Below are 19,273 nucleotides of genomic sequence, written 5' to 3'. Positions count from 1 at the left end.
GTGGGGGTGGTGGTGGGGTGGTGGTGGTATGAAGTTGTCATGGACTCCTCCCAGTCCTAGCATCCTGCCCCATGTGCTCCTGCCACCCTTGCTTTGACTGACTTTGAGTTGTGGGGGAGGGGAGGGAGGTGGAGTCTGGCAGGACTTTTAAAGTTTTTCCTGTTTAAACCCTTTTTACATCCATCCTTGTTCATCAGACTCTCAGGTGACACAGCAGCCCTCTGGTCAGCCTCCCAGATCCTGGTAAAATCTTTACAGGGCTAGATGTCCCCTGGGGCAGAACTCCACTCCCCCTGGGTCCCAAGTGTGGCAGTGGTTTTCGGTCTCAGTGTAGTTTTCTGACCGAGCCCTCTGTATAGAAGGGGGAGCCCAGGCTCACGTGTACCAGCTCTGAGAAATCTGTTAGGTCCAGCAGCAGTCCTGAATTGAAGGAGTCACAACCATTCTCCTTTCACTTGAAATCCCTTGTTTGGTTTTGACAGTGCAGGGGGACAGTCTGAAACAACTGGCTATGAAATGCTGAGACTGAGACCCCCGTCTTCTAGGAAGGCGTGTGGAATTTCAGCAAGTTAAAAGGCAGCAAAATCTGAGGAATCCAGGTATGTTCCTCTCCATGGTGGGGAGAAAACAAACTCTGTGTGGGGGCAGCCATCAGTTGGGAACTAAGTGTGGCCAGACCTGCATTGGTTTCCATTTGTTCTGCAGGCTGGGAAGTGCAGCAAAGCCTGCAGGTGCAGGCAAGAATCTCGAGTTTAGGGTTTTGGTTTGTCACCAGTAGGAAAACTGCTCAGCAGATAATCTTACCCCACTGGGCATGTGAGCCTGTGACTCTTGGTGTCCCCATAGAAGTCATGATGTGATGAAGTGCCACCACCTATGTTATGTCCAGTTCCCACTTACAGCACCCATGGCAGAGATGGCAGCCAGCCCTTTCTCCTTGGATTCGCCCTGTCTGTGTCCAGTTCTGTATAGCAAGTGAACTCTGCTCTAGCTGCTGAGTGATTTATTTGAATTACCATAGGACCTAGGAGCCCCAGTTGTGGAGCAGGACCCCACCGCGCTAGGTGCTATACAAACACAGAACAAAAAGATGGTGCTTGCCCCAAAAAGGTTCCAATCTAAATACCAATAAAGTCTGAGTTAGCGTTTGCCAGCATGTGCTCAGACGCAGAGCCAGAGGTTTAGATGGGCCTACATCCTGGATTGAGTTCTGTTCTAAACTGTATTTTGTTGCCCTTCAGGGCAGCATGCTGCCTCTTCTCTCCTCCAGTCTGACTTCCCCACTTCACTGCATTGCAACTCCTCTCCCAAGTCCTTCGTGACACCTCCTCAGGCCAGTGGCCTGACACAGATGATCGTTCCTTCCTGGGTGCCTGCAGGTCAGTGCTCCTCTGGGTGATCCTTCATCATGTCCTCCCCTTCCCCTCTGGCAGAGCTGCTCAGAGGTTTTTGCTTGGCCCCATAACTTGGCTTCCTGTATTTCCCAACTATAATCACTCCAAAGACTGCCAGCAGTGGCAACTGAGAATCATTTACTATCCTGCTGTTCCAGCCACATCTTCCTTCAGTATGGCTTCCTTTCTTCTACATGTAGCTCAAACTTCATCACCACTCATCTCCTGCCTACATATCTTCTCTCCTTCCTTCTCCCCCCCCCCCCGCCATGTTTGTTTTGACTAAAAGCTTCTTTCCTAACCACTCCCTTTCTCTCCATCCTGTTCCTCAACCATGGGTTGAATTGGGCCAGTTCATCAAGCTGGTATGTTGTTTTTGAATGTGAACTGAATGCAGCGATGTCCGAGTCTTCAGACAGCCTGGAACAGCACGTCAGAGAAGTGTGAAGTGCCCTCTTTTTTCAGTGCTGTTTTAGCTCTAAAACTGACCAATAATTTAAATACCAAAACTTAACTGTTTAATTGCTGATCAGCACATGTAAGAAAGGAGGAGGAATATCATAGTATGAAGATCTGTACAATCTGCTGTGAGTGATAACTTACCTTGGTTTCACATATGAGGGAGCTTGGGGTGTGCCTAGAGCTGAGGAGACTGCAACCCCTTGTTTTTTGTATTTGATCCCTGGAACCACCATGCTGTAAGGCAGTACTGAGCCCAACAGAGCACGCATAATCACTTTAAATGTCTGTGCAATTTGGGAGTGATCTCAGTTTGGTCCCCAAGTGGGTGATACTTAGTTTCACTATTTCCTTCCCCAATTCAGCTCTTGCTCCTGACTCTGCCTTCCATACTATCTCACATGCCTGCCTTCAATCCTTACAATCCTGTTCTGTGATGTATTCTACCTACTGTGGCAAATTGCCAGCACTACTATGATGCGTCTCATGCTTTCTCTTCTGGGGGGGGGGGGGGGATTCAGGGCACCATTTCTTGCCCCTGAACTGGGGTATTAACTGCCCCACTAGTGTCCTAGTGGAGAGGGAGGGACCCAGGTCTGCCCTCTACTCCAGGTCCCAGCCCAGGGGCCCTAGAGATAGCAGTAAACCACTTGAACTAGCGGTTCCTTCCCCTGGGCTACTTCCCTCTCCTGCTCTTCAGCTTGTGGGGCTTCCTGCCCTCTCTGCACAAACCAGGTGTCCCTTTACCTAGGGTCTTGGTCGTCTTAGCCCACCACAGCACTTCTCCAAACTCTCCTCTGCTTCCCTCCAAACTGCTCTTTGCTCCAATGTCAATCCACTCTGCTTCATGTCCTCCCCTTGTCTGATTGAAGCAGGGGGTTTTTATCAGGTGACTGGCTTCAGGTGCTCTAATTGGCATCAGGTGCTTTAATTAATATATAGCAAACTTTCTTCCCTCTACAGGGAAGAAGGCTCCCTTCTGACACTCTCCTGCTGCCCTCTGGCCATGCTGTATCACACTACCTATTAGTCTTTCTATAGTAATTTGTTTTATATTCTCCCAATCTCTAGGGAATGTAATTTTGTTGAGTCAGATACTTGTTTGTTACCTCCCTTTAATCATGTGGCATTGTTTACTCACAGCATTCTATGCTCTGGCTAGATCCCTGTATAGACTAAAGGGATCTCAACATCTTCCCTGGCAGAGCACCCAGGATTTATCTAGGGTACCTCAAATGTAGGGACACTGAAATCAGGAAGTCTCTGTAGAGGGCTTGGGACCCTCTGATGGACACTGGGGAAACCAAAGATACTGTGATATTCTGAGAGATTCATCTAATAAGTGTGTGCAGATCACCTACAATGGGAATGCTAAGGAGTGGGTGATACGATGGATTTTCAGTTTGGTATGTGGCCAGTTGCTACCTACAAGCAGACTCTGATGCTATTTGGTCCTGCTCCAAGTTGACAGTCCTGGGATGAAGAGCTATAGGGATGGGGACTCCTGGTCCCAGTGAGAAGGATAACAGTGCATTGGGACCTGTAAGAACCAGGATTGGGATCTCTGCCATGAACCCATCTTTGTGGTGATTGCCAGCTCTAGAGGAGAGCGGGGGCCAAACTTGCTTTCACTGCCTCATACCTTCTGATTCATTCAGAAACACTGACTTCACACCTGCTTCCAAGGTTCCTCTGTTGTACTGTGTTAAGGACTAGGGCCCTGATCTGATGAGATGCTGAATGACCTGAATTCCCGATGTGATGAAGCAGGAACGTTCTTAATGTTTTCTCTGAATACTGTGTGGGTGCCTGTTTCCCCCATGCAGTTCTTAAGTATCTAGGTGGTGGAATAAGGGTGTGTGATTGTTGCAGAGCTGTAGAGGGGCTGCACAGAGAATGGCCGACACCCTATCTCCTGGCCGCTGATGGCCTGGACCCCTCTCCTCTGCAAAGGTGTCAACTGAAGGTGTTGGAGAACAAAGAGATCAGGTGACCTCCTGGCCTGGGAAAGAGACAAAGGCTGGAAGAAGAGCTGGTGGGAGACTGTTGGAGAGAGTTTCAGTTTTGGAGCTGGCTGGGGAAATGGAGGGAGGGCCAGATTGGCCTCTGGCCTCCCTGCTCCCCGAAGATGGACCTGACTGAGGGGTCCTGGTCTCTGTACCTACAAATTCCGTTTTAGACCATATTCCTGTCGTCTAATAAACCTTCTGTTTTACTGGCTGGCTGAGAGTCATGTCTGACTGTGGAATTGAGGTGCAGGACCCTCTGGCTTCCCCAGGAGTCCTGCATGTGCGAACTCGCTGTGGGAAGCTCATGGTGTGCAAGGGGATGCTGAATGCTCCGAGGTCAGACCCAGGAAGGTGGAAGCTATGTGAGCTTTTGGCCCTGGAGACAGTCTGCTCACAGAGAGGAGGCTCCCCCAGAGTCCTGACTGGCTTCATAGGGAGTAGTTCCAGAGCATCGCCCGGTGAAGCCCTGACACCTTGAGCACCTCCCTAATGTGGTGTGCTGAGGACCTGATCTAGGAAGGTTGTCAGTGTTTTGTGGATTTAAGAAATACATTAATCTTATTTGCAAAAAGAACAGGAGTACTTGTGGCACCTTAGAGACTAACAAATGTATTAGAGCATAAGCTTTCATGGGGTACACCCCACTTCATTGGATGCATAGAATGGAACATATAGTAAGAAGATAGATCTATAGATATAGATAAGTTAGAAGTTGCCATACAAACTGTGAGAGGCTAAAAGAAAAGGAGTACTTGTGGCACCTTAGAGACTAACCAATTTATTTGAGCATGAGCTTTCGTGAGCTACAGCCCACTTCATCGGATGCATACTGTGGAAACATCCGATGAAGTGAGCTGTAGCTCACGAAAGCTCATGCTCAAATAAATTGGTTAGTCTCTAAGGTGCCACAAGTCCTCCTTTTCTTTTTGCGAATACAGACTAACACGGCTGTTACTCTGAAACCTGTGAGAGGCTAATTAGTTAAGATGAGCTATTATCAGCAGGAGGAAAAAACTTTTGTAGTGATAATCAAGATGGCCCATTTAGACAGTTGACAAGAAGGTGTGAGGATACTCAACTTAGGGGAAAAAGAAAAGGAGTACTTGTGGCACCTTAGAGACTAACCAATTTATTTGAGCATAAGCTTCATCGGATGAAGTGAGCTGTAGCTCACGAAAGCTTATGCTCAAATTGGTTAGTCTCTAAGTGCCACAAGTACTCCTTTTCATTTTGCGAATACAGACTAACACAGCTGTTACTCTGAAACTTAGGGAAATAGATTCAATATGTGTAATGACCCAGCCACTCCCAGTCTCTCTTCAAACCCAAGTTAATGGTATCTAGTTTGCATATTAATTCAAGCTCAGCAGTTTCTCGTTAGTCTGTTTTTGAAGCTTTTCTGTTGCAAAATTGCCACCCTTAAATCTTTTCCTGGGTTTGAATAGAGACTGGGAGTGGCTGGGTCATTACACATATTGAAGTTTTATGGGGATGGGTGTGGTTCTGGCAAGTGTTTTTTTCTGCATATATTTTGTGGGATTCTGGCTCTGGTAGGTACAGTTGCACATGGGTATTCTGTAGTAGGGGACATTTCTGGGAGGAACTGTTGTATGCATCCATCTTGTGGGATCTGCCCCAGTGGTGAGTGCTGGGAGACCGATCCAGCCCCCTTTTGTTTATGGGGAATAATTGAGCCGAAAAGGTTTTGGTTCCCTGCAGCCCCTGCTTTGTTCACAATGCAGTATCTTCCTCCCCCAGCATCATCTTCCAGTTTCCACATGCAACATCATTCTTACACCCTGGCCTATGGGATTCTAGCACCAGAGACAGCAGCACCATACAGGAGCATCCAGGAAACTTTCTAAGAAACCAGGCTCCTAAAATGAGAACCCCTGCCCCTCACAGCTGTACCTTGTGTGTTACCTCTAGGCTTTATTATTGTAACAGACAGGCTGCATCTAGGTCTACCTCTAAAGGTCTTGTAGGTGCCCCAAAGGCTCCAGCATGCAGCCACCTGCCTGGTTACTGGGTTGGCCAGTACTCCTTTGTTCTCTATGCAGCTGCTGGACTGTAGAGTGAAAATAATTGGAGGGTTCATTACTGTTCAGAAAGCCCAACTTCTATTTGGGTTACTCAGTCAAGTAGGAGGCTGTCTGATTCATCCTGGCTTACTGTTCCAAAGGTGAAGCTCACAACGGGAGGGGAGGTGGGGTTCAGCAGCGGGGCTGGGTTTCTTGTCTCTGGTGTTTGCATCCATAATGAATGTATCAGTGCAACCCGGTGATGATGATGGGGCAGCTGCTCCTAGGGGCACTGAGTGCCTTTTACCTACAAAATTAGGGGGTCTAAATTGGCTGTTACCACTCTAGGAAGAGATCATGGAGTCACTGTGTGCGATTGTTGCAGATACTAGTTCTCTGAACGCATCTGCTCAGGGTGCAGCAGCAGTCAAAAAAGCAAACAGAACGTTGGGAACCATTAAGAAAGGCACAGATAATAAGACACAAAATATCCTAATGCCTCTGTACAAATCTATTTTATGATCACATTTTGGAAACGGGGTGCAGTTCTGGTCACCCTATCTCAAAAAAGATACATTCTTTGAAACAGACAAAAGGAAGTACTTCACACGCGCCAGTCAACTTGTGGAGCTTTTGCCGGGGGTGTTGGGAAGGACAAAACGATCCCCGGGTTCGAAACGGGAGGCGCTAAGTTCACGGAGAAGAGACCCATCGATGGCTATTAGCCACAGGGGTCGTGGGCCAACCGCAGGCTCCGGGTTTCCCTCCACTGCTGCCTGACAGAAGCTAGGACTGGACAAGGAGCGGATCCCTCCCTATCGCCTGGCTCTGCTCGTTCTCCCTGAAGCATCGAGCACCAGCCCGGGGGCGAGGGAGGGACCGCGGTCTGACCCGGTAGGGTTGCTGAGTCCCAGCCCTGGGGATGGTGATAGGGCCTTGGCTGTGGGGGCAGGGCTGGCACTGTAGGCCCCGACCCCACTCCCTGATGAGCAGCAGCCAAGTGGCACCATCATTAGGATCCCGAGTCAACGCCCGCAGGGTGGGAGGAGCGGTCAGCCAGGCATAGAGGGGCGTGGCCTACAGGGGGCGTGGCTCTACGCGAGCTGTGACGGGCAGATCTCCGACCGGAAGAATATCTGCGTGCCTGACCCAGCTAGTCCTGCCCTTTCCGGTGACTGGACCCACCTCCTAGCCGGTTATCAAATTGTGATAGGCTGCGGATCCTATCCGTCCCCATCCCGAGAGCTGAATGGTCAATGTGCTCTGCTATGTCCCGCCTCCTAAGCCCATCCGGGTCCCTGGAGCGCGGCTGCGGCGATCTGGGACCGCCATTGCGGGTGGAAGCCAGAGAGGCCGCGGGGGAGCCGCGGCGAGACACGAGAGCCTGAAAGGAGAGAGGTCCGTGGGGGCGGGGCGCGTGGGGAAGAAGAAGGGGGGAGGGGCGTCCCCGGGGGCGCGTGCGGAAGAAGAAGGGGGGCTGGCGGGGTGTGCCCCGGGGGGGGAGGGGTGTCCCCGGGGGCCCGCGGGGAAGAAGAAGGGGGGCAGGCGGGGTGTGCCCCTGGGGGGAGGGGTGTCCCCGGGGGCCCGCGGGGAAGAAGAAGGGGGGCAGGCGGGGTGTGCCCCGGGGGGGGAGGGGTGTCCCCGGGGGCCCGCGGGGAAGAAGAAGGGGGGCTGGCGGGGTGTGCCCCGGGGGGGGAGGGGCGTCCCCGGGGGCGCGTGCGGAAGAAGAAGGGGGGCTGGCGGGGTGTGCCCCGGGGGGGAGGGGTGTCCCCGGGGGCCCGCGGGGAAGAAGAAGGGGGGCAGGCGGGGTGTGCCCCTGGGGGGAGGGGTGTCCCCGGGGGCCCGTGGGGAAGAAGAAGGGGGGCTGGCGGGGTGTGCCCCGGGGGGGAGGGGTGTCCCGGGGGCCCGTGGGGAAGAAGAAGGGGGGCGGGGTGTAGGAGTGTTTCTCTTCTGTGGCAGACCCTGACCTGAGCCTTCCTTCCTTCCTCTGTCTGGTCCCTAGTCTGCCTCTCCATGGCTGGAGTGTTTCCTTACCGTGCGGGCTGTGCCCCAGTGCCCAGTCCCTTGGCTCCGCTGCCTGACTACATGTCTGAAGAGAAGCTGCAGGAGAAAGGTGCAAGAGCTATTGAAATTTGTCACAGAAGGGCCTTTATGGGGTTGGTGTGTGTGTGTGCACGCAGTCCTGGCAGCCATGACAGAGAAGTCCCAGGTCCTTGTACCAACCATCCAAAAACCGGGGTAGCCTGTGTGCCCCAAAGAGAATTCTCCATCATTAAGTTACATTGTCAGCCATTGTATTCCGCTCACTAAGCTGTTCATTCCATTTCATTTGTCGTGAATGAGTATTTGCACTTGTCTTTGTTTTGCTGGATTTTTCCCACTATTATATTACAACTTGTGAGAGATGCCCTAAACAGGCTACTGTCAGCTGCATATATTTTAACAGTTAGTTTAACACTGTTCAGCGTAAACAACATAGTAACTAAAATCACAGAAGTTAGTCTGCGATGACCTGCACCCCTTTGCTATCAACAGTGAAGATATACCAGGGCCAATATAACATGAGGAGAATGTTAATGCGAAGGCTGTGGTTGCACTGGGACAAAGAACTGCCAGACTGGATCATGTTTGGGGTCTATCTGGGCCAGTGTTCTGTTTCCAGCACTACATAACTCAGAGGAAGGTGGAAGAACTCAACTGTAGGCAGGTGTGAGATAGCCTTTTCCTGATCCCTGGTAGTTAGACATGGTATAAACCCTGAAATATGAAGCTTTTTATCCCCTACAAAACACCGTTTGCATTATCGTGCTAGTAGAGCTCTGGATATTTAGCCATATAATTTTAGGCTCATGTTGGTTTGGAGTCCCCTCTTATGTCTTAGTGTTATGGCTTGAGATGGACTGTGTGTGTTCTTGTCTGTGCAGCCCGCAAATGGCAGCAGCTGCAGGCAAAGCGGTATGCCGAGAAGAGAAAGTTTGGTTTTGTGGATGCCCAGAAGGAGGACATGCCCCCAGAACACGTGAGGAAAATTATCCGGGACCATGGTGACATGACTAACAGGAAGTTTCGGCATGACAAACGGGTTTATTTGGGGTGAGGAGAGCAATGAGAATCCTAATCCATGTCCAGGGAAAGGTGGGTGGTGGGTAGGGCACACATGGTTACAGGTATTCAGTTCCTGAGGGGTGGAATTGTAAGCAGTACACTACACCAGTGCCACAGGTATCCATTCGTTGGTAGAGACCACTGAGAGATATGAGACCTTCCCTGGAGAGCTTTCAGTTTTAACTCTGTGTGCATAGAATAGAATGCTACTGTATGAGCTCTTGTAAAGTGTTTGGAAGATGGACTATGTGAGCTAACTAAGTATTCAGTGGAACAGAAACACAATAGTGGGAGATGGGGAGGAGGTTGTGTTTGAGTTATTGGATAAATGTTACTGTGCAGAAGTAGCTCTTAAAAGTCTTGAAGGAGCAGAGAAGGATGCCCGTTACGCAGTGGTTGGGTAATCCAAATGCAAGAGATGGGTTTCCCTGCCTTTCAGACTCAGGGCCAGTCCTAGCAGGTTGTAAGCCATTGCTAACTCCTGGCGATATGCAGAGGCCCTAGTAATTCACAAGATGAATTTCTGTGGATGTGCGGTGTCCCCAAGATGTTGGTCCCTGTCTCAAAGAAGGACCATCTTTTTGTTCTGTGTATGCACAATAAGGTCCTGGTTCCTGAATGTGCTCCTAGGTGCTACAGTAATGCAAATAAATACTTACAGCCAATGACTTTTGGTTTAAAAAAACCTTCCACATATAACTAATGTCTGACTTCCTGAGCCTGCACATAGCCTGCAGAGCTAACACCCCATTGAGATGAATCGGGTAGCTCACTCATTGTGGTGAGTGTTTCGGCCTAACTATTTTAATATCGACATAAACGCTTTCCTTGCTGATCCATAGCAGAACAGTGTTTGGATGGTCCATTAATTTTGGAAGGATGTTCACAGGAATGAAGCAGCAAGTTCTAAAGATGCAAATAGTTGTATGTTCCCTAGCACAAGCTTACTTATCACCATAGGAATGCATAGTAATTCTTAAAAATTGAATTTTCTCTTTCCCCACCTCCCCATCACTAGGTTGATTAATATCTTAGTTTACCATGGGATTTCTGGAAGCATGCCAATGTCCTGACCATCACAATGAATATTTTGATCATCTAGCTGAATGGCTCCTCCCTCCATCCTCACCAACATTACAGATTTCTGGTCCCAGTTGCCTCCATGCTAAGCCTCATTGCCTTGCCCAACTAACTGCCAGTCTCCCCAGTGAATTTTGTGCATACTTGGTGTGTCTAAGCAATGATGGTGAGCCAGAGCACTCTGGGATTTAGAAAGTCCCAAACCACATTTTGCATTTTGTGCAGTAGAGGCAGGCAGGTGGTTCCCCATGGGAACTTCTCTGCTGCAAATACATTGTAAGGAAAGACAAGGAGCTGCAATCCCCTTGAAGGTGCGGTTGATCAGTTCCTCAGGTGACATGGAAAACCGTAAGCTTTTGCCATTTGGGCTCTCATAGCAGGGTTTGTATATGGGGCAAACTGTCCCCACTGGAAGAGGAGCCAACACACATTTAAAGTCTGACTTCAGTTGCTTGTCAGTGAAAACTACATAAGAAATGAGTTGTTTAATCATCTGGAGCTCTAGATATTCAGAGAGGTGAGACTGCTATGTTTGCCTATTAATTTTAAGAAAGAGAAACCCAGGCAGCCACCCTAGAATTAAACAGTTGCTCTAAAGCCCCAGCTCAGGGTTACTGTATGCAATGAAGGCACATGACTGTTTGCATCTCTGTGACGTAAAACAGTGATGTCTAGTGACCAGCCACCCTCAGTCATTGCTGTAATCTCATATTAGTTGGGGAGGCCTGCGAAACATCTAGTTTCAGTGCCCTCTCAGCTTGAATTTGGGTTTCAATAAGAATGGGGGAGGCTGGTCGCTGTCTGTTTATAAGAATACTGATTGTAGCTCAAGTGATTTTTTTTTTTTTTTTTTTTTTTTCTGCAGTGCCCTGAAGTACATGCCCCATGCTGTCCTAAAGCTCTTGGAGAACATGCCAATGCCCTGGGAACAAATCCGAGATGTTCCGGTCTTATACCATATCACTGGTGCTATCTCCTTTGTGAATGAGATTCCATGGGTCATAGAACCAGTCTACATCTCACAGTGGGGGTAAGCACTTGCAGTAATCGCGCGTTGGGATCTGCAGGTTGATCTCTCTTGAATCTGCAGTATAGGCTATATCTAATGCTCTTGGTTCGTCCCAGGTCAATGTGGATCATGATGAGACGAGAGAAGCGAGACAGGCGTCACTTCAAAAGGATGCGGTTCCCTCCATTTGATGATGAAGAGCCCCCTCTCGACTATGCTGACAACATCCTGGACGTGGAGCCTCTGGAGGCAATACAGCTTGAGCTGGACCCAGAGGAAGATGCCCCTGTCCTGGATTGGTTCTATGACCACCAGCCATTGAAAGACAACAGGAAGTGGGTACCCTTTTCTGGTAGCACTCTTTCATTGTAAAGCGTTCCAAAGCATTGTATAAACTCTGTACACAGCAGCCTAGAATTGTGCAGCCTTGGGGAGAAGGATATTAGATGGCTTGTGGAGTACGGGGAGATGTTTTGCCAAGGAAACCTGGGGAAATTCTACTCTTATGAAAACTGGTCTGGGACCTTTAGTGTTGATGCAGAGCTTGCAGGCCTCCAGCCTTTGAGGTCTCTTCTGAAAAACCTCTGCACAGTCAACTGAATGAAACATTGTTTATCTCCCTGGAAGCATGAAGGACTGAGTCAGCCATACCTGGACTATGGGTATTTCACGCATGATGCTTGACTAGAGCATACCAGAAGCTCTTTAACCTGTTGACAAACTAAGTTTTCTGGGGGAAATTTCGGTGGTAATATGTGCTGCCTGGGACTGCTGTGTACGATCCCAAATATTCATGTCTAAATCTTGGATAGTAGGGGGAAAACTGTCTTGGGGGGAGGGAGCTGAGGTTAGTAGCAGGTGGAGTTGAATTGTTGTCTGCAGTGGGTTTGAATAGCCATGCAGCCTTTGCTTCTGTTTGGGAGGGACCTGTGAGATAGCTGTTTCTTTCCTATTTCCTGTTAAGGGGATGGGGAGAGGGATGGGTTTCAGCACCTTTGTAGCCTTCTAGCCCTGCAGTGCTGATCTGTACTTTGTCCCCTTTGCAGGTATGTGAACGGTTCTACGTACCAGCGGTGGCAATTCACTCTTCCCATGATGTCCACGTTATACCGGCTAGCTAATCAGCTGCTGACAGACCTTGTGGATGACAACTACTTCTACCTGTTTGATCTGAAGGCCTTCTTCACTTCTAAGGCTCTGAACATGGCTATTCCTGGGGGGCCCAAGTTCGAGCCTCTGGTCCGAGATATTAACCTGCAGTAAGTGATAAGTTTTGGTGGGGAGGGGAAAAAGTACTTGCCTGGTCTGAGGGTGGGAGCTTCAGTGTGTTGTCTTCCCCAAGTGAAATGCTGGTGGGTTAGATCCTGATGAAGTGGCATTAGTGGGTCTTCATAATAGGCTGCTTTAGGTCTGAATCTGTATTGAAGGAGTTTAGAACGGTGTCTGGGGACACTGCCCTGCATCTTTGATCCAAGACCTTTGCCTTCCTGCCACATTCTGCACTTTCATTTAACAATATCTTTTCTTCTGATTTAAGGGATGAAGATTGGAATGAATTCAATGACATCAATAAAATAATCATCAGACAGCCAATCAGGACAGAGTACAAGATTGCCTTCCCATACCTGTACAACAACCTGCCGCACCATGTGCACCTGACCTGGTGAGTACAGCGTCCACTGCGGGCAGGGGTGTGGAGAAGTTGCTGTACTCAGTAAGATGCTCTAATACTTGTATCTTGCAGGTATCACACTCCTAATGTGGTCTTCATTAAAACAGAGGATCCTGACCTGCCAGCATTTTACTTCGATCCATTGATCAATCCCATCTCTCACAGGCACTCTGTCAAGGTGAGTTACTGCTTGAGCGCCCATGAGCCAGGGATGCACTGCATTGGAGTGATGGAAGAGGGTCTTTTTGATCTAACATAGAACATATGTTGAGGGTAGGGGCTCCAGCTTAGTGTGGTAACCTTGTCTGACAGTGATAGGCATGGGTACTTCAGGGAAAGGCATAAACTCCTCTGTAAAAGGACTGTCCCCAGATGGTGATCAGACCTATAGTTCCAAGCAGGAGGATCACTAGCTCTTGTGGCACTGCAGATGAATCTGGAGACTAGGTCCTTCATATAAATCTCTAATCCTTTCTGCATCTTATTGTTCCTCAGTAATATCTTGCAGCTGCAAGTTCCACAACTTAACTAAAAGCATGTAAAGCATTTCCTTTCTTCCATTTAAACTTGTTGCCTTTCTTTCAAGGATCCTCTTACTGCCTCTTAGCACTTGAGAGCAGGGACACCAAATTACACTTCTTCACTAAGGCTATGTCTACACCACTGCGGTAAGTCGACCTATGCTACACAACTCCAGCTACGTGAGTAACGTAGCTGGAGTCGATGTACCTTAGGTCGAGTTACTGGGGGGGGAGGTATTGATGGGGGAAACTCTCCAGTCGACTCGCCTTACTCTTCTCATCGGGGGTAGAGTACAGGGGTCGACCGGAGAGCGATCTGCTGTCGATTTAGTGGGTCTTTGCTAGACCCGCTAAATTGACCGCCGGTGGATCGATCTCGGAGCCTCTATCCCGGCTGTAGTGTAGACATAGCCTAATACCTAAATAGATTATACTACAATCATGTCTCCTCTTACTCTTGTTCACAGGAGAAATCTCCACTCACTGACTTCTTCCTTCACCATCTCCACTGACTCATTATTTTCATCACTCTCCTCGGGGGCTTTTCTTCTGCTAGAGTTAACCAAAACCTGATCCTAATATTCAAGTCTAGATGCACCATGGACGTGTTTTGTGTTACATTTGTGTTCTTTAGCTCCTGTATAATACAGCCAGCATCTATTCACTCCATTGTTTTAAAAAGTTTTCAAACTATTAGCCCTTTTGAGTGGGGCTGTGCATTGAATGGGCCTCTCCCTTGAGTTACCTCTAGATCTGTGTCCTGAGGTCAGAGTTTATTCAGAGACCATCAGTGTGTATGTAGAGCTTGCATTGTCTCCTGTATTAGTCAGCACTGTCAGTTTATCTCTTGCTCTTCCTCTGCCATTGTGTGGCCATCCCAGTTCCACTGTTTGGTTAGGACTTTTGGGAGATTGAGCTGAAGCAAGTGTGGGGCTGATTATGTCTGGCATTTCCACACTCTAGAGTCAGGAACCCTTGCCTGATGATGACGAAGAGTTTGAATTACCAGAATTTGTGGAGCCTTTCCTGAAGGACACCCCGCTGTATACGGACAACACGGCCAATGGCATTGCACTGCTGTGGGCCCCTCGACCCTTTAACTTAAGATCTGGCAGGACACGCAGAGCTCTAGACATCCCATTGGTCAAGAACTGGTAACATTCTTTATTGGGGGCATTGGTGGTTTAGTACCTGTGGCATTAAGGGAGATGTCTGTGCAGCCACAGTAGTGGAACTAGTGCAGTTTCCAGCTCCTCGATGAATCTGACTTGGTTGGATTCCATGGTACTGGGGCCGTACCGCTCTCCTAAGCATGGAGGTTGTGTAGAGAGGCTCCAAATAACACAGTTTCCTATCCAGCCTCTTTCTGTATGGTGAAGGTGATACAGAAGAAGCCACAGGTGGTAACAGTGTTGCTGGAGACCTTGCAAAGCTTTTTGCTGGCTAGCCTGTCTGTGAGGGACATCACTTCCAATCTGGGAAATGAGAATAAGTCTTCCTTGGAGCCCTGAGGTTTGTGGTCTTTGTCCTCAGGTACCGAGAGCACTGCCCAGCAGGGCAGCCGGTAAAAGTGAGGGTCTCCTACCAGAAGCTGCTGAAGTACTATGTTCTGAATGCACTCAAGCACAGACCTCCCAAGGCTCAGAAGAAGAGGTAAGTGATGTTTCCTTGAGAGCTTCTCTCTGGTTTATTTTGGGGATGCAGCTGATTCCATTGTTCTCTCCCCATCTCCAGGTACCTATTCCGCTCCTTCAAGGCAACAAAGTTCTTCCAGTCAACAAAGCTGGACTGGGTGGAGGTTGGGCTGCAGGTGTGCCGCCAGGGTTACAATATGCTGAACTTGCTGATTCATAGGAAGAACCTCAACTATCTCCATCTGGACTACAATTTCAATCTCAAACCAGTCAAAACCCTCACCACCAAGGTACTAGTCCATGTCCTTCCCTCTGAAGTGATGTTCTCCTGCAGCACCAGACAGATTGACTTGGGACTGAAGTCTCTATAGCAAAGGTCTTGGATGGCTAGTGTAGCAGCAGCATCCGCCATCCATCCTCCTATTTCCCTATCTCTCTGCAGAACCCACCTTTTTGGTGATTAGGGGGGATTCCTGGGCCATTGCTCCTTTCTTAAAGAGGGGCTGGGGAGAACTGGCTTTCGTGGTCTTTGTGCAGCAAGAGATAGCAAACCTGTTAAGTTTACTTCAAGCTGCTTATTTGTTTAGTGCCTTGAGGTAAAATGCTATAAAGGGCTATTGTTGCTGACCCTGAGCTGTTCACTTTGCAAACTGTCTGAGTGACTGGAAGCTGCCTGGCCGCTACATAGCAATATGGCTTCTAGTCCCTGTACCCTGGTCTCTCCCTTCCCAGGAAAGAAAGAAGTCTCGTTTTGGTAATGCTTTCCATCTGTGCCGTGAGGTTCTGCGTTTGACCAAACTGGTGGTGGATAGCCATGTCCAGTACAGACTGGGAAATGTGGATGCATTTCAGGTGAGCCTAATTTGGTAATAAGTGGTTAGGAGCTGGGTGAGGGGAACCAGGTGGCTAACTTCTATGGAATGGATGATTGCCATTGACTGGTGCATTGCTCTGGAGAAGCAATTGGAGCAGTATAAGAGAGGCTTGGGAGTGGATTGAAGCTCAGTTAAGGAATAGCTCAGGCTGAGACAGTTTAATCATACTTCTTCAATTCCTGATTTATTTACTATAGTGAGGGCTGAGGACCCACAGGAGTTCTGCTCAGCACAGTGCACTCTTTACTCCTGGCAGTGTAAAGAGCGTGGCTTCCAGAGAGTGCCTCTAGGTAATCATGCACTCTGTGTTTCAGTTGGCAGATGGCTTGCAGTATATTTTTGCCCATGTGGGACAGCTGACAGGAATGTACAGGTACAAGTACAAACTGATGAGGCAGATTCGTATGTGCAAGGACCTGAAGCATCTCATCTACTACAGATTTAACACTGTAAGTACTGCTTCCCCATGGATTAGTGACTGCCCCAATGCAGCTCTGTGAGAAGGGAGGCCTCCTGGAATGTCACTAAGTAACATGCAGTTATTGTGCTTCTCTTCTTCAGGGGCCTGTGGGGAAGGGGCCCGGCTGTGGCTTCTGGGCTCCAGGCTGGAGGGTATGGCTGTTCTTCATGAGAGGCATTACCCCACTGTTGGAGCGGTGGCTGGGCAACCTGCTGGCCAGGCAGTTTGAAGGTATGTGCAATAAGTGAAACTGAGATGGAGGGGCTGCTTTGGTGAAGATAAATGCTATCTCTTTGCCAGCTCTAACACCAGCCTCCTTGTCCAAGAAAAGCCCTTAAAATGGAACCGGGGCATGAATTGTTAGTGAGAGCAGTTCATTACTTTTTTAGGAGCCCATATAGACTCCCAGTGGAGCTGAGGTTTAAGAGAGTTCTCTGTGAAGCCCATAGCCTATTAATTGTCCTCCTCTCAGCACAGTGGCCTGGGGTCTTGTGGGTGTTTCACTTCTGCTGTTTGTGCAGTTCATTTCTATGCCACTTGCTTGGACTCCAGCTCTCTGTAGCACCTTTTTACGTGTGGATCTCACAATGGGAGGCAAAGTGACACTGCCCCATTGGTCTCCAGGTTCCTGAAGTGTGTGTTCTCTTCCAGGCCGACACTCAAAGGGCGTTGCAAAGACTGTAACCAAGCAGCGTGTGGAATCTCACTTTGACCTGGAGCTGAGAGCTGCAGTTATGCATGACATTCTAGACATGATGCCAGAGGGAATCAAGCAAAACAAAGCTAGGACCATCCTGCAGCACTTGAGTGAGGCCTGGAGGTGCTGGAAGGCCAACATCCCCTGGAAGGCAAGTACCTCGCATGGCCTTTCTCTTCAGTTTAATTTCAGTCAGTCATGCGGAGAACTCCTGTTTCCCTTACTCTACCGCTCCTCCCCAGGTTCCTGGGCTGCCAACTCCTATTGAAAACATGATCCTGAGATACGTGAAGGCGAAAGCTGACTGGTGGACTAACACAGCTCACTACAACAGAGAGCGGATCCGCCGGGGTGCCACTGTGGACAAGACTGTGTGCAAGAAGAACCTGGGTCGGCTGACCAGGCTTTACCTGAAGGCTGAGCAGGAGAGGCAGCATAATTATTTGAAGGTGGGGCTGGGATGCTGGCTAGGGGTGGCCAGAGCATGGGACTTTCTGTAGCGGGGTTTGATGGCTGCTGACCATGCTGCCACGGTTTGTTTACAGGATGGCCCCTACATCACTGCGGAGGAGGCTGTCGCAGTGTATACCACCACCGTGCACTGGCTGGAAAGCAGGAGGTTCTCGCCCATCCCCTTCCCTCCACTCTCCTACAAGCATGACACCAAGCTGCTCATATTGGCCTTGGAAAGGCTGAAGGAAGCCTACAGGTAAGGAGAGGAAAGGGTGTGGCTGGCTGCCGAGGGGCTGATACCTGTGCTGGGTAATGCCCTGGAAGCTGTCAGGTTATCAGTTTATATCTGAGCTTCAGCAAGATAGTAGCGTCTCTTGATAGACTAATGAAGGCTCTAGCCTATACTGTACTACTGAGGCTTTAGTGTGGCTTATTGGAATTTTCATACAGGCTCTCCTGGTGCGTGGGAACAGGTGTTGATAATCTCATAGGAGTCGTGTGCAGCGTGGGCATATGGGAGGAGTTGTAATCAGAGGGTGCCTTACAGTCCAGTTTGGTTGTGGAGAATCTTCCCTTGAGGGTCATGGGTAGTTGTCATTCTGTCGAAGTTTGGACATAGGAGCAATTCTCTTTTGTTTTCAGTGTGAAATCCCGTCTGAATCAGTCGCAGAGAGAGGAGTTGGGCCTTATTGAGCAGGCTTATGATAATCCCCATGAAGCTCTGTCCAGAATCAAACGACATCTTCTGACTCAGAGAGCCTTTAAAGAGGTAAATGTCTTGGCTAGAGCCAGAGTATAGATCACTAGCAGTATCTTCAGAGTGCCTAGGATTGAGTTACATCTCTGCATGCAGAGATTAATTTGTACCTAGAATCTTGTTGGATCAACCCCTTACTTTCCCTGTCCTCGGTGTAAGCCAGCCTGGTGTCTCCTCTTGATTAGGTTGGTATTGAGTTCATGGACCTCTACAGTCACTTGGTTCCTGTTTATGATGTTGAACCCCTGGAGAAGATTACAGATGCCTATCTGGATCAGTACTTGTGGTATGAGGCTGACAAGCGAAGACTCTTCCCTCCTTGGATCAAACCTGCTGACACTGAACCACCTCCACTGCTGGTGTACAAATGGTGCCAAGGTCAGTGTAGGCATCTGTCTTTCATGTAGGTAGGAGTTCTTTGGGGTGGAGGTGGGGGTCAGCTGTCTGTCCTAGAGTGTCCTCTGGGAAGTGGTTTAAATGTCTTTTAGTAGCTTGTAGCTTGCTTTCAGCCCAGTAGCTATATATTCTGCCAGAAACTGGATTCAGTAAATTTAAAAACACCTTTATACACAGTGAGGGCACCCTCTCTGAAGATTCCTGACGGCTATATTCCTCCCTAGTCCCCATTTTTATGTAGGGTTCTTCAATAAAAAACTAGGCCGACTAAAAGGAGTGACAGTGGAGAGCTTGAAAATGTTCTGTCCCTCCGTAGGATGGTGCTAATGGAGTGAGGGAGCAGCATCATTGCTGATGGTGCAACTGGCTTTTTTGTGTTGCCTCAGGCATTAATAATCTGCAGGATGTCTGGGAAACATGTGAGGGTGAATGTAATGTGATGCTGGAGTCCCGATTCGAGAAGATGTATGAGAAGATTGACTTGACGTTGCTCAACAGGCTCTTGCGTCTTATCGTTGATCATAACATTGCTGACTACATGACAGCTAAGAACAACGTGGTGATCAATTACAAGGTAACGATTAGCCTGTGGGAAACGGGGGAGGAGTGGGAAGGCTATAGAGTCCTCAGCTGTCTCCACATCTCCTTGGGGAAGTCGAGACTTTGCCAGGGTGAGAGGGGAGGCAGGCTGAAGGATTGGGGAGCTAAGAGCACTACCAGAGTTCTGCTCA

The 19,273-nt window shown here is 49.0% G+C and overlaps 1 protein-coding gene across 1 annotated transcript in view; it reads left to right on the top strand.

Annotated features, from left to right (window-relative positions):
- The first annotated feature begins 7,160 nt into the window (after positions 1-7,160).
- Positions 7,161-19,273, top strand: part of PRPF8 (pre-mRNA processing factor 8) — a 28,189-nt gene continuing 16,076 nt past the window's right edge. The window contains exons 1-20 of the mRNA XM_074974892.1: positions 7,161-7,281; positions 7,886-7,996; positions 8,808-8,976; positions 10,934-11,098; positions 11,194-11,412; positions 12,124-12,336; positions 12,615-12,740; positions 12,822-12,927; positions 14,234-14,424; positions 14,804-14,923; positions 15,005-15,194; positions 15,637-15,756; positions 16,094-16,228; positions 16,341-16,470; positions 16,891-17,087; positions 17,179-17,385; positions 17,482-17,645; positions 18,032-18,158; positions 18,332-18,524; positions 18,929-19,116. Coding sequence (XP_074830993.1) covers positions 7,897-7,996; positions 8,808-8,976; positions 10,934-11,098; positions 11,194-11,412; positions 12,124-12,336; positions 12,615-12,740; positions 12,822-12,927; positions 14,234-14,424; positions 14,804-14,923; positions 15,005-15,194; positions 15,637-15,756; positions 16,094-16,228; positions 16,341-16,470; positions 16,891-17,087; positions 17,179-17,385; positions 17,482-17,645; positions 18,032-18,158; positions 18,332-18,524; positions 18,929-19,116 — 3,060 coding nt within the window. The 5' untranslated portion in view covers positions 7,161-7,281; positions 7,886-7,896. The remainder of the gene's footprint in view (positions 7,282-7,885; positions 7,997-8,807; positions 8,977-10,933; positions 11,099-11,193; positions 11,413-12,123; positions 12,337-12,614; positions 12,741-12,821; positions 12,928-14,233; positions 14,425-14,803; positions 14,924-15,004; positions 15,195-15,636; positions 15,757-16,093; positions 16,229-16,340; positions 16,471-16,890; positions 17,088-17,178; positions 17,386-17,481; positions 17,646-18,031; positions 18,159-18,331; positions 18,525-18,928; positions 19,117-19,273) is intronic.

Source organism: Natator depressus, chromosome 17, assembly GCF_965152275.1.
Source record: "Natator depressus isolate rNatDep1 chromosome 17, rNatDep2.hap1, whole genome shotgun sequence".
Taxonomy (NCBI): domain Eukaryota; kingdom Metazoa; phylum Chordata; order Testudines; family Cheloniidae; genus Natator; species Natator depressus.
This window is presented reverse-complemented; position numbering and strand designations above follow the sequence as displayed.